Source organism: Brassica rapa, chromosome A05, assembly GCF_000309985.2.
Source record: "Brassica rapa cultivar Chiifu-401-42 chromosome A05, CAAS_Brap_v3.01, whole genome shotgun sequence".
Classification (NCBI taxonomy): domain Eukaryota; kingdom Viridiplantae; phylum Streptophyta; class Magnoliopsida; order Brassicales; family Brassicaceae; genus Brassica; species Brassica rapa.
In genome coordinates, this window is record NC_024799.2 from 1,494,609 (window position 1) to 1,507,381 (window position 12,773).

Genomic DNA, 12,773 nt, shown 5'->3' on the forward strand with positions numbered 1-12,773 from the left:
TGCAAAACTTGTAAGTTAGGCAAATGTAACAGCTAAGTTATTAAAGGAAGAGAGCTGAGAAAATAAGAGAAGTATCATTAGCCTTGAGGGTCTACACAATTTAAATAAACAATTTACAAAATGTATAATAAATATTCTTAACTTAGAAACTACACAGAAAAAGCCTCAACCCTCAATCAAGGAAAACTAACATTTGTGAACATATTATAACATAAGTATACAAATGTTTTTATAATCTTGATCAAGAGAAATTTTCTTAGATAGCCATTTTTAAGTTTTTGTCACAAAAATAGCCTTCAATTAAAAAATAATCTAAATAAGTTTTATTAAAGAGTAAAAATATATTTTTACCCTACGGTTAACTAATATAGACTTAGAGTTTAGAGTTAAATGGTGGGTTTTGGGGATAGGTTTCAAATTTTAAAAAATAAAAAATTAAAATTAAAATTTTCAAATAAAAATAGGTTATTTTGATTTTTGTTAAGATTATTTTTGTGACAAAAACTTTAAAATAGTTATTTGAAAGAATTGTCCCTTGATCAATCCCAATGGCAGTAACTTAAGACTCTAAATTTCATGTATCTAATCTTACTACAAGACCAACTGGAGACTCAAGCCCTAATCTAATTTTCCCACCTTTAACTTAATAAATAGATAAACATCTGACAGATGCTGCAGGTATTCATCATATTTAAATTTGACTATAATGATGGCATTAGCAATATATTTCTCAGTATGTACTAGCTATATCCAGAACCTAGCTGTTGTTGTGCCATCTCTGTAAAATCAGTCTTGTGGGATCAGCTCTTTAGTTTCAAGGTTTAACCAATGCAGCCAAGTAAATGAAAAGCACTTTCACTAAATAAAGCTAAGCAAAAAGAACAAATCAAACTTAAACCTACAAAATCTAAAGTATTACAGTTTACACAGACTCAGATGGATGTCTATGACTACAATATAACTTTTCATACTTTTTTATTTATTACAAAAATCAAGAAAGATCTTGCTGTGGATATTGTGACTAAAAATTATCAAAAGATATTTCAAGGGAAAAACAAGAAAACATATGTAGCTTTTTTGTTTGTTTTTGTTTTAGCTTTAATTTGAAAATGATCAAAACAAATCGAATGCCAAAAATATTTAAACAAAATTTGTGTTATATAATTTCACTTATAAACAATAGAAAGGGAGGTTTAACCAATAAAAATGTACTAAATTATTTGCAGTGTTGCTTGCACATCTGCCGACACCAGCTAGTTCCCTTGAAGTGTCACATCTTTTGTTGTGTTCCAATAACTGCACTGCTCATATTTCAGTCTTAAATTTTTTTTTTTTTTTTTTGATCAAAATTTCAGTCTTAAATATTTTAGCATTTTAAATCACTAGTAATATATTTTTTACCATATTTGTTGCTCTTTAACTACAACAGTATATCATTATATTTATAAAAGAAACCCTCTATTTGTAGAACTCTGATTTCCTCGGCACTTTCTATTGGGTTCCCCAATACTGAGTATAGAATTTGTTAAGGATAATAATATATGAAGACTAAAAAAGTTATTGTTGTAAGTACAGAAAATCAGTATTAAGATCTGTAAAGTTGGATGTTCTATGCGAGTCTGAGGATTAGATGCTCCCTGGACTCAGATAGATGCTCCCAACAATTTAATATTACTTTAAATTTGAACTTACATCACCTATGACCCATGAAAAATTACATCACACATGACCCATCACCATCGCATTTAATAATGGATATCCAACATTAGGGAGAACCACCGAACCAGAACAACTTTCTTATAAAACACAACAAGAATACAACCAAATAGTTTAGTTTTATCTGGTAATTACCACTTCTAAGATGCGAGCGGCCTGATAATAAAACTGTAGATGAGAACAATTTGTGTAAGCCAGATACTGTAGATATCACGGACCAACAAACTTGAGAAGCGTACGAGAGAATGATATCACTCATTTTTCAATATGAGAAGTATGCATAACGAGAGAAAATATGGGTCTAAAGAAGCGTGAACCAAGCGATGAGTACTTGTTGTTGTGTGTTGTGTTGAAAAATAGAACTTAAATTGTTGTGTTTTGTCTAGGACGCAAGTACTTACAGGTCGTAACCTGGGTTTGACGTTCATACGTATGTTTTCACTCATTACGTGAAGTCAATATTCTCAAAGTCTATGCTACGATATTAGATTGTTGTACATCAACCATGCAAGTTCTTTTCCAATATTTTTATTGATGATTTATATAATCTTGGCACTGAGCACTGATTAATTGATTGTTTTCAACCTATTGATTAACAACTTAAGTTTAGTATATTTTCAAAACATAACATGCATATGTAACGTGTCAACCTAAAAATATGTAGTCACAAGCGTATCATGCAACTATGATCTAAAAAGGAGTAACGGGGTTAGATGGATACTTAGTTTGGTTGGTTCGAATAGTTTTTCATTATTTACTTATTAGGTTAACAAACCATATACTTTTGAGTAATATATTTAGTGGAAAATTTTATTTTGGTTTCATATCTGTTTGCATTCAACTCGGTTCAAAACCAAGTCAAATATGTGGTAGATTTTGCGAATGGAGAAACACAAAAGACCATCTCCATTTATTGTTGCCAACCTCATAATGCCAAATGGTGGACCAAACGAAAAACATGCATTATTAATTTTCTTGGCATAAGAAAAAAAGAAATGTGTTAGCTTGTCAAATAATTGAAAGGAGAAAAAAATCTACTAAAAGGTTGAAAATGTGAACAGTATAAAGTAAAATAATTAAAATGTGTACATGAAAGACCTCTCCAATGTTCATTTGTTCAAGTCTCTTCCAACTCCAAGATTAGAAACTGCTACTACATCACTCTCTATCTCTCGTTTTTGTTATGTGGTAATTAACAGACAACAGTTTATGTTTTGTCCGTACCGTTTTACTTAACTCTCTCACTGTCTTTGTCTATTACCACTCTCGTCTCTTTTCTTGCTTCTGTTGTGTCTCTCTCTATCTTCTTTCTCTAAACCCAACAACAGTCAAAATCAGGGAAGCCAAAATTTTCTTTGCTTTCTTCTCCTTTCGTCCTTTCCTTTAAACCGAGACAGTTAGGTTTTAAGAGAGAGAGAGAGAGAGAGAGAGAGAATGATGAGTGAGTACTCCCTTTCTGTCTGAGTAAGAGGAAACCAAAATGGATAGGGGTTCCAACTCGGGTCTTGGTCTTGGTCCAGGCCAGACAGAGTCGGGTGGTTCATCCACTGAGTCATCCTCTTTAAGTGGAGGGCTCATGTTTGGCCAGAGGATCTACTTCGAGGACGCTGGAGGTGGAACCGGGTCTTCTTCCTCCGGCGGGTCAAACAGAAGGGTACGTGGAAGCGGGTCGGGTCCTTCGGGTCAGATACCAAGGTGTCAAGTGGAAGGTTGTGGAATGGATCTAACCAATGCAAAGGGTTATTACACGAGGCATAGAGTTTGTGGAATGCACTCTAAAACACCAAAAGTCATTGTCGCTGGTATAGAACAAAGGTTTTGTCAACAGTGCAGCAGGTTCTTTCTTTTTTTCTCTCCCAATTCTACCCTTAATTATAGTGTTTATTTGCATCTTTTGCCATTACCGAAGTCCAGACGAAACATTAGTCTATAACTCACAAAATATCAGTGATTAATATGTATATATCATTTGACCCCAACAATTTTTCTAAAAAATATGTTTAATAAATGTTTCGAACCTTATAAATCTCAGGGCTGGCTGGTCGGAGTCCGGCCAAGACCTTCCTGTGAATCAAAATCCAAAGGCTTTAGCTTTTTTTTTTCTTTGTAGATTGTCAGTGTCATATGCTTTTTTGGCTTTTAACGGCTTTGGAGGGGTTCTCTTTTAACTTTACAGCTTAGTGTTATGTAACTTGGTCTTGTGTTTGTTGGGACTCGTTGGGCTTATTTTGGAGAATATGTTTACGTGTACTTCTATATGCTTCTCTTTTAATTTTTAATTTTAATTTTTATTTTGTCTTTCTAAAAAATCCAAAGGGATATGAAATGAATGGACAATAAAGAAAACCCATTGCCCTCATATGTTTGCTTCTTTAGGTCATATCATTATTAAGGGGGACAAAACTGGTACCATAGCATCAATGACATGAACACTCAAGAAACTTTGTTACAATGTGTAGGTCATAAGATTCGGAATCAAAATGAAAATGAAACCTATTAGACTCTAAACAATTCATTAAGAAGAAATGGTTTTACGTTTTTAAGGATTAGAGAGGTCATTTGATGTGTTTGGAATGTAATATATGTTGCTTTTCTTTGAAGTTAACTCGATCTTAATCATTAGGTTTCATCAGCTTCCGGAATTTGACCTAGAGAAAAGGAGTTGCCGTAGGAGACTCGCTGGTCATAATGAGAGACGAAGGAAGCCACAGCCTGCGTCTCTATCTGTGTTGTCTTCTCGTTATGGGAGGATCACTCCTTCTCTATACGGTTAGATCCTTTTTAGCTTGAAAACATAAGCAGACTGATTCATGTGCTTAAAACTAACCCTAAAATGCATAATGTTATGGGACCAGGAAATGGTGAAACTACAATGAATGGGAGCTTTCTTGGTTCCCAAGAAATGGGTTGGAATAGTGCAAGAACGTTGGATACAAGAGTGATGAGACGGCCACCGTCGTGGCAGATCAATCCTATGAATGTGTTTAGTCATGGATCAGTAAGTGGAGGAGGAGGAGGAGGGATAAGCTTCTCATCTCCAGAGATTATGGACACTAAACCAGAGAGCTACAAGGGAATTGGCAGCGACTCAAACTGTGCTCTCTCTCTTCTGTCAAACCCACATCAGCCACATGACAACAACAACAGCAACAACACATGGAGAACTTCTTCGGGTTTTGGTCCGATGACGGTTACAATGGCTCAGCCACCACCTGCACCTAGCCAGCAGCATCAGTATCTGAACCCGCCTTGGGTATTCAAGGACGATGATAATAGCTGTCCGAATGATATGTCTCCTGTTTTGAATCTTGGTCGGTTCACCGAGACAGAGATAAGCGGTGGAACGACTTTGGGTGAGTTCGAGTTATCTGACCATCATCATCAGAATAGGAGGCAGTACATGGAAAGTGAGAACACAAGGGCTTATGGCTCTTCTTCACACCATAACAACTGGTCTCTCTGAGCCTCTTTGCATATGACAAGCATATTGTTATTGTTACCATGAATGATTCTGCAATATCTTTATCTTTTTTTTTTTTTTCTGTTACTGCTTACCAATAAACTAGACAATTGTTGCCAGGCAATGGCTTTTGTATTTTGCTTTTTTTTTTGTTTGCTATGCTGAATGATTCTTGTTGTTGTCTCAACTTCATGATCTCCAACTTAGGAGATCAGATTGATCAAATATTAGATAAATGTTACATACACTGATGACTTATCTATACTTTAAATTAGTAAATCAAACTATGAGCTAAACATAATCGCTTTGCTCTGTGAAATACTACGTCCATGTCATTTTAAGTGGTATTTAAATTTTTTTATTTTGTTTTATAATAAATGATATTTTCATAATTTTAGATAAAATTTAATGTCATTTGAAATTTGTGACAATTATAAAATACTGTATTTTTTTATTGGTTAAACTATTTTATTTAGTGTTATTTTATGTAATCAAAATAAATTGTATAAAATTTTGTATTTTTTTTAATCTTTGTGCACAAACCTTAAACATCACTTAAAGTGATACGGAGTGAAGCCTGTGTAAAAAAACCAGAACCGAAGAACAGAACCGGAACCGGACCAATACCCTCAAATACCTGAACGGTTCCTATATTTCTATATCCGAAATAACAGAACCAAACCGAGAACCAAATGGATATCCGAATATATAATTTTATTAATTATATATACATATACTATAACTAAATATATATTTTAAATTTAAAGATATGTTAAAAGTATCCGAAAATAGTTGAGGATAACTAAATTATTATAAAGTATCTGAATTACTTGAAAGTATCCGAAACTATCTGGATATATAGTTTTATCCGAAATATCCAAAGTAATCCAAAATATCCAAAATTCTTATCTAAATCATTCTAATTATTTGATATTAATTTATCCTAAATAACCGATATTTTATCCGAATAACCCAAACTACCGAACTATCCGAACCCGAACCCGAACCCAAACCAAATGAGAACCGAATATTTTGCGAGTATTTTTCGGTTTCTAGTTTTACTATCCGAACCGAATCCGAAAATATCCTGATCGAACCGAAAATAAGTCAAGTAGTAAATGGATCTTCTAATCTCCTACCCAAACTACTCGAACCGAACCGATACCAGAAATGCCCACACCAGAACTGAGTATAGCTTATGCATAGCGAGGAAGATATGGTTCACTGGTCAGGACTAAAAGAGTCTTCCAAGAGATATATTGGCTTACTAATGGGCCTCACTGGCCCAGAATTCATTTTCTGGTAGCTCCAAATATTTTAATCGGGCTTTTTATCCATTGAATCGTTTCTTCGAATACCAAATAATAATGCCATCAATGGGCCTCTCTTCGTTGTTTCTGTAACATTATTCTGCTCAAGAGAGGGGAAAGATGGGCCTCATAATGGGCTTACATAATCCAAACTAAATTCATGTGAGCTCCAAATCTCTCTCTAAGTGGGCTTTCTCCGGCTCTACCTACCTCTACAGTCTCGTCGCCACCGAAGAAGAAGATCGAATCATTTTCTCGTGGATCTTGTGCCCCCTCTGGTGAACACTGTAGGGAGGAATCATGGATCCAGCTGAGATGAGGTACTTGGAAGAAGAGGACGGCCCCATGATGAAGACGATCAAAGGAAGCGTCACTGGCTTCGCCGCCGGGACCATCTACGGAACCATTTTAGCCACGTGGAAAGACGTTCCGAGGGTGGAGAGGAACGTGGCTCTTCCGGGACTCATCAGAACGCTCAAGATGATGGGAACACACGGGCTCACTTTCGCTGCTATTGGAGGAGTTTACATTGGCGTTGAACAGGTGGTTCAGAGTTATAGGGGCAAAAGAGACTTTTTCAACGGTGCTATTGGTGGGTTTGTTGCTGGAGCTTCTGTCCTTGGCTATAGAGGTAAACGCTCTTTAAACCAATGTCTACATGATTGGATTATGTCTAAATAAAGATATAATCTGTGTAATGATTGAAAGTACATAGCTTTCCATTGTAACCTGGTTTTATTTTGGTGAAAATTGTTTTTTTTTTTTTTTTTTGTACACAGCAAGGAGCATTCCGACGGCGATAGCTGCAGGTGCAACTCTAGCTGTTACCTCAGCTTTGATTGACTCTGGAGGTCAGACGACAAGAGTAGACAATGGCAGAGAGTATTATCCTTACACCCCTGTCGAGAAAAGAGCTCAAGCTGAATCCTGATTTCTCTTTTTTTGGTGATTGAAGTTAATAAAAAGCTCTTTGAGATCATCTCTCTCTTCCCTGTCATGTCTGTTTTTGTTTACTTGTATCTGAGAGATGTGAAATCATGGAACTCTTTTGTTCTTTTGTTTTCTCCTGTTTGTATGGAGAGTGACTTGCATCTTTTGCTTAAGTGTTGAATGTAAGAAACGTTACAGTTCTAAGTATCTGAAATGTGTTTGCTTCTGCTAGTCTCAGAGTTGAAGAACATAGAGAATGATATTTTGTCTGTTCTTATGGTTATGAATAAGACTCTTTATAACGTTTTTCGTGGATCAAGCAGAGAAGCTTTTTCCTCCAAGATAAAAAGACAAGGGAACAACAACGATTGATCCAGAGAAACTTTCACAGTTTTTTAGTCTGTTTGAATGTGTAGATAAGGAAAAAAATTGAAAAGAAGCTTAAAATATATTTGAAATTGAAGGAGGGTACTCATATATATATGGTATTGAGAAACTTGTTATCTGTGTATAACAATTAAAGGAAATTAACATTTTAAAAAGACAAGATTGCATGTTGTTATGATCAAATGAGTAAAAAAAACATACAAAAGAGGAGAGGTTTAGGAGTTAGAGAACTTGCTGTGCAGTTAACTTCTGATGTCATACGAGCTAGCAATCTCTGAAGAGGAACGGATCAAGAGAACTCTACAGTGACTTAGACGTTCTTCCATCATCATTAATCACCTTGCAAGCAATAGAGTTGCCGGACATTTCCCGTTGCTGTCACCATAAGAAAAACAGAGGATCAATATCCAATGACCAACGGAGAGAATAAAGTAGAGTGTGGGGGATTCGATGTGGTTACCGTAAAGCCAGTCTTTGAAATGCATGTGGAACGCTGTAGTAAGTTCTCGTTTTCGGTTTTCTTCAAGAGGTGTTTCTCTTAAGGATTGTCTTGTTTCTTCCAAGTTCTTAAGCTGGTCAAAACAAATATGGCAGTTGGAGTATCAGATGCTGTAGTGATATGGAAAAAAAAAACAAACAGAGCAGTTCTCTATAAAAAGCATAAAACATACGCTTGACTGTTGCACTGCTAGATACGCATCTGGTAATGGAAATGGATTGTCTTTCGTGGAACCAAGCGCCTCGCCAGCAAACCAGTTTGGGATCTGAACCAGAGACATTAACGTGAGAAATTACAATGTGATAACACTCTTGGTAGTAACCAACATCAGTAGCTATTACAGGTAAAGTAAACTAACGAAAAGGGGAATGTTACCAAAAAGTTAGTGAACTGGTTAGGGTCCACAAAAGAAGCCGATTCAGATTGTTTATCAGAGGCACCGGTAGGATGTGACAATGAGTCATGCGGATCAACTGCTCCAAGTGCGAAGGGTTCATTCCATCTGTTGATAGTTGGCACAATCCCTACCTCGGTCATGTGCTCCTCCAAGTGTGAGTAAAACGTATTATACGGAGCCACCTGGAACAGATCAAAGTCACAGATTGATGCAAGCAGTTATATCCACAACACATCAGAAGATGTTTGCACTAAAGTCAACTAAATAAGTGAGTCTAACATCATGTTCAAGTTTCCAAACACCATGAACAATTAAAATGATCACGAGTCTAACAGGCTTTCTACACATCAAAGATATAAACCTAACTAAAGCTTTATAAAATTGTGGTCTCGTTACTAGTATCAGCTGAATATCAGAGCGGGAAAGAAGAGTTATGTACGCAGCCTGATATCAAACTTGAAAATTAAACCCTCAATCATAGAGAGACGCTTCACCTGTAGCTTGTGGTTATCACCGACAATAAGAGGTCGCTGATTGACTCCCAAAAAGAATACACATTCTCGGCAATTGGCGATGCAGATTCGTTTGGTAGCTGCAATCACATGAACTCTCTCACAATGCTCAACTCTTACTGCCTGCACATGCACAAAACATAAACTAAAAAGTCTGCATCTTCTAAACCTAAACTCGCTAACAAAGAGTAAAGCATGAAGGAGTATATTTGTCATACCTTGCCGGCAGCTCCCAGAACGATAGTAGAATCGGAACATCCATACACAGTTGCATATCTTAATGGAGCTAATAGATAAATGACAGAATCATGGCAATTGGCAACCTGCAGAATACACAAGAACATGCAGTTGACGTGCATACATGAGTGAAAGAAACGAAATGAGGAAGCCTACAACTACCAAATGTGACGAGTTGCTGATTAAAATGAAAATTAGTTGTACAGTACTGACCTTCACAGATCTACCCTTTAGATCGGAAGCCTGCTTGAAAAGTGAAGTCTTGGAGACTCCTTCGATGATACAAGGACCTCTATCGTTAGATGAAACTTTATTAAGAGCTTCAGAAGCAACTGCGGTTGCTGCTTCTTGACCAGAGGCATTAGATGGTCCATTTTCTTTCCCAGAAATTCTGTCAGAAATGTTTTCCATGGCCGAAGCTATCTTTTTCAGAAGCCAATCATGCACTTGTGAAGCAGGAACGGGAACAGCAGGCATGGCAGGGTTAGAGTTCTTAAAGAAAGGAGTAGCTTGACTCAAAGAAGGTACATCAGATCCCTTATCACCAAAATGAAGAAGAAACCGAATGTGCTCAAAACTCTCCAAAGACAGCACCTAAGGAGGAGATTCAATCAAAATAAGTTTTGATGAAATAACCATCTAGCATGAGATATGCATTCTCTGTCATTCCATTAATATTTGTATTCCAACATAGAATTTTCTATTCATCTAATAGAAACAGTATCTCTTTCCAGAATGAGATTAAGAAATGTTTGCACATACCGAAGATTCATCTCCTTCTCCCTCCACAGGATCTGCAAGGAGAGAAATAATATTTGCCATGTGCTTTTGCAAATACGACAACTGATGAGCTTCTTCGTCTGCTGGCGATGGCATAAACCGACGGCTGTTGCTACGAACAAGCTGCAAGATGACGAAAAACAAAATCTAACTCAAACTTCAAAAAGCAACAAGGTTGTCTAGACCCATTTCATTGAAACAATAACGAGAATGGTTATGAGTAAAATATTTCAAAGCTCAGAAACTGTCTCCCAACTAAGAGCTGAGCCCAAAGATACTAGAACACACCCCCACATCATGACCTAGAGGAAACATGAAAGGACCAACCAAGAACTATGATTAGAAACAGAGCCAAGTCCACACAAACACACAGCAAAGTAGTAGTATTTGGCTTCAATCCGGGAACTTAACAGTGCTCTAGAGTTTTCATTTGTCAAAGAAAGGGGACCAAACTTAAAAGGAGATAAAAGGAACAGGTGCACAAACAAAATTCTATCAAAACGCACTATTTCGAATACATACTTGATACTTCTACACTGCTTAATATACGTGATCCTCTGCGAGTGTTTCATATAACAAGAGAAATATGCATGATTCTGTTAAGTACTATTTGGATACAATTTCTATATAACCGATACCCAGAACCGAACGGGTCCTACCCGGAACCGATCCTAATACCCAAAGTCGCAGCCGTATACTAACAGTCACTATGCTGTCACAGCGTTCACCACATTTTAAAAATAAGGCAAATATACATCACAAAGCAAATACCTCAATGAGCATCTTCTCCACATTAAAATCATTACGAACACTTAGCCACAAACTACAAGCTGAGCCCAAAGATACTAGAACACACCCCACATCATCACCAACCAGGAACTATGAAGAGAAACAGAGCCAAATCCACATAAACACACAGCAAAGTGACAGTTATAAAGCTTTAATCCGTGTCATTTAGTCAAAGAAAGGGAACCAAAAACAAAAGGCAATCAAAACGCACGATTTTGAACAAATACTTTTATATTGCTTAACATATATGTGATCCTCTGTCTTATATGATTCTCATACTTACAGTCTCCATGCTCTCACAGCGTTCACCACATTTTAACAATAAGCCCAAATACACATCACAAAGCAAATAAACCTCAACGAGCATCTTCTCCACATGAAAAATCATTACGAACACTTATCCAAAAACCTACACACCTCCCTCGACTCAATCTAGTTCCTTCCTCAACATTGCTTAATTCTAACGTCACTAGGCTCTATACGAACCTAAAGTCTCCAAATTTCTTAACTTGCATCGCAAATTATAGTTAGAAATCAATAATCATACGCACTAAGATCACATTTCAACCGACATTACATGATTAAGCCAATGTTTAAACGTAAAGAATATGCCTGAATCGGCGATAAGGCGGACAAGTAACCATCGAAAGCAGAAGCCGAAGGCCAGACATCAGCCACAGCCGCAGAGTCCTTATGCGTCCTCGGCATCAACCTCTTATACGACTGAACGTACATAAACAAAACCAGATCCCTCACATCAGCTCCAACCAAATCAACCTCCTCAGGCTTAGCCACAACAAGAGGATCAGTCTCCGAATGTAGCACCGAGGCGAGAGTTTCGAGGACGAGCCGCGCATGGTCAGAGGAGATCGAGAGCGCGTCTGAGATGGCGGGAGATCCGACGCGGTTGTTCGTCGCCGAAGACGCTAGCTTCTGCTTGATCGGAGCTAAGGTTTGGATCGGGTCGGTGAAAAGGAGATTCGGGATTGGGAGGAGGCCGTGCTCGAATGGCACCCGTCTCGGGTGGATTGCTGGATTCGGATTTTGAATCGGGTCTGGGTCAGGTGGTGGTGGAGATTGGTCAATTACTTCTTCCGTCATAATGCCTCAAACTCGCGAAAGAGAGAGAGAGAGAGACCAGTCGCGAGGTTGCAGATCGTTTGAACAAAAAAAAAAAAAATGTCATCGAGAAAGAAGAGCAGTTAATGTTACAGTGCGTGCAGTCACACGCCACTATCCTACACCCTCGTTTAAGAGCCAAAAATAATGGGCCTTTGCGGCCCACTAAACAACAGTTGACTTCGCATCACATTTCGAATATCGGTTCGATTCGGTTCGGTTCAAATAGTAAATGTAGGAACCAAAAAATTTCCAGAAAAAATTCGGTTCACATTTGGATCCGGTTCGGGTTCGGGTAATTCAAAAAAATATTAGTTATTTAAGGTAAAATATCAAATAATTAGGATGATTTAAATAAAAGTTTTGGATATTTCAGATTACTTTGCATATTTCGGATAATTTATAATAATTTAATTATCCTCAACTATTTTCATATACTTTTAATATAATTTTAAATTAAAAATACGTATTTAGTTATGTTATATGTATATATACTTAATATTTTTATATATTCGGATAACCGTTCGGTTCTCAGTTAGATTCCGATTGAGTTTAGCTTTTTCGGATATAAAAATATAGAAACCGTTCCAGTATTCGTACAGTTCCGGTTTTAGGTATTTCGGTTCGGTTCGGTCTG

At 37.0% G+C, this 12,773-nt stretch overlaps 3 protein-coding genes across 3 annotated transcripts; 2 read left to right on the top strand and 1 right to left on the bottom strand.

Annotated features, from left to right (window-relative positions):
• The first annotated feature begins 2,839 nt into the window (after positions 1-2,839).
• On the top strand, positions 2,840-5,363 carry LOC103866616 (squamosa promoter-binding-like protein 9). The gene is made up of 3 exons (XM_009144564.3): positions 2,840-3,552; positions 4,340-4,485; positions 4,572-5,363. Exons 1-3 carry the CDS (start codon positions 3,197-3,199, stop codon positions 5,177-5,179), a joined length of 1,110 nt encoding a protein of 369 aa, XP_009142812.2. The 5' UTR covers positions 2,840-3,196; the 3' UTR covers positions 5,180-5,363.
• Positions 5,364-6,720: 1,357 nt separating this feature from the next.
• LOC103866617 (outer envelope pore protein 16-3, chloroplastic/mitochondrial) lies at positions 6,721-7,647 on the top strand. The gene is made up of 2 exons (XM_009144565.3): positions 6,721-7,117; positions 7,266-7,647. Exons 1-2 carry the CDS (start codon positions 6,787-6,789, stop codon positions 7,415-7,417), a joined length of 483 nt encoding a protein of 160 aa, XP_009142813.1. The 5' UTR covers positions 6,721-6,786; the 3' UTR covers positions 7,418-7,647.
• A 204-nt stretch (positions 7,648-7,851) lies between these two features.
• On the bottom strand, positions 7,852-12,400 carry LOC103866618 (TBCC domain-containing protein 1). The gene is made up of 9 exons (XM_009144566.3): positions 11,630-12,400; positions 10,211-10,351; positions 9,662-10,042; positions 9,430-9,534; positions 9,194-9,334; positions 8,678-8,881; positions 8,475-8,567; positions 8,264-8,375; positions 7,852-8,178 (listed from the first exon to the last, which is right to left on the bottom strand). The coding sequence occupies exons 1-9, from the start codon at positions 12,116-12,118 to the stop codon at positions 8,135-8,137; spliced, it is 1,710 nt and encodes a 569-aa protein (XP_009142814.1). The 5' UTR covers positions 12,119-12,400; the 3' UTR covers positions 7,852-8,134.
• Positions 12,401-12,773: the final 373 nt, after the last annotated feature.

Bases quoted from the DNA above. Each gene is read 5' to 3' on its own strand.
- LOC103866617 (XM_009144565.3), top strand. From the start codon at position 6,787: ATGGATCCAGCTGAGATGAGGTACTTGGAAGAAGAGGACGGCCCCATG. The intron at 7,118-7,265 runs GTAAACGCTCTT...TTTTGTACACAG, and splicing joins TTCTGTCCTTGGCTATAGAG to CAAGGAGCATTCCGACGGCG.
- LOC103866618 (XM_009144566.3), bottom strand. From the start codon at position 12,118: ATGACGGAAGAAGTAATTGACCAATCTCCACCACCACCTGACCCAGAC. The intron at 8,882-9,193 runs GTGAAGCGTCTC...GATCTGTTCCAG, and splicing joins GTGATAACCACAAGCTACAG to GTGGCTCCGTATAATACGTT. The intron at 8,568-8,677 runs GTAACATTCCCC...TCTCTGGTTCAG, and splicing joins ACCAGTTCACTAACTTTTTG to ATCCCAAACTGGTTTGCTGG.
- LOC103866616 (XM_009144564.3), top strand. From the start codon at position 3,197: ATGGATAGGGGTTCCAACTCGGGTCTTGGTCTTGGTCCAGGCCAGACA. The intron at 3,553-4,339 runs GTTCTTTCTTTT...CTTAATCATTAG, and splicing joins TTTTGTCAACAGTGCAGCAG to GTTTCATCAGCTTCCGGAAT. The intron at 4,486-4,571 runs GTTAGATCCTTT...TTATGGGACCAG, and splicing joins GATCACTCCTTCTCTATACG to GAAATGGTGAAACTACAATG.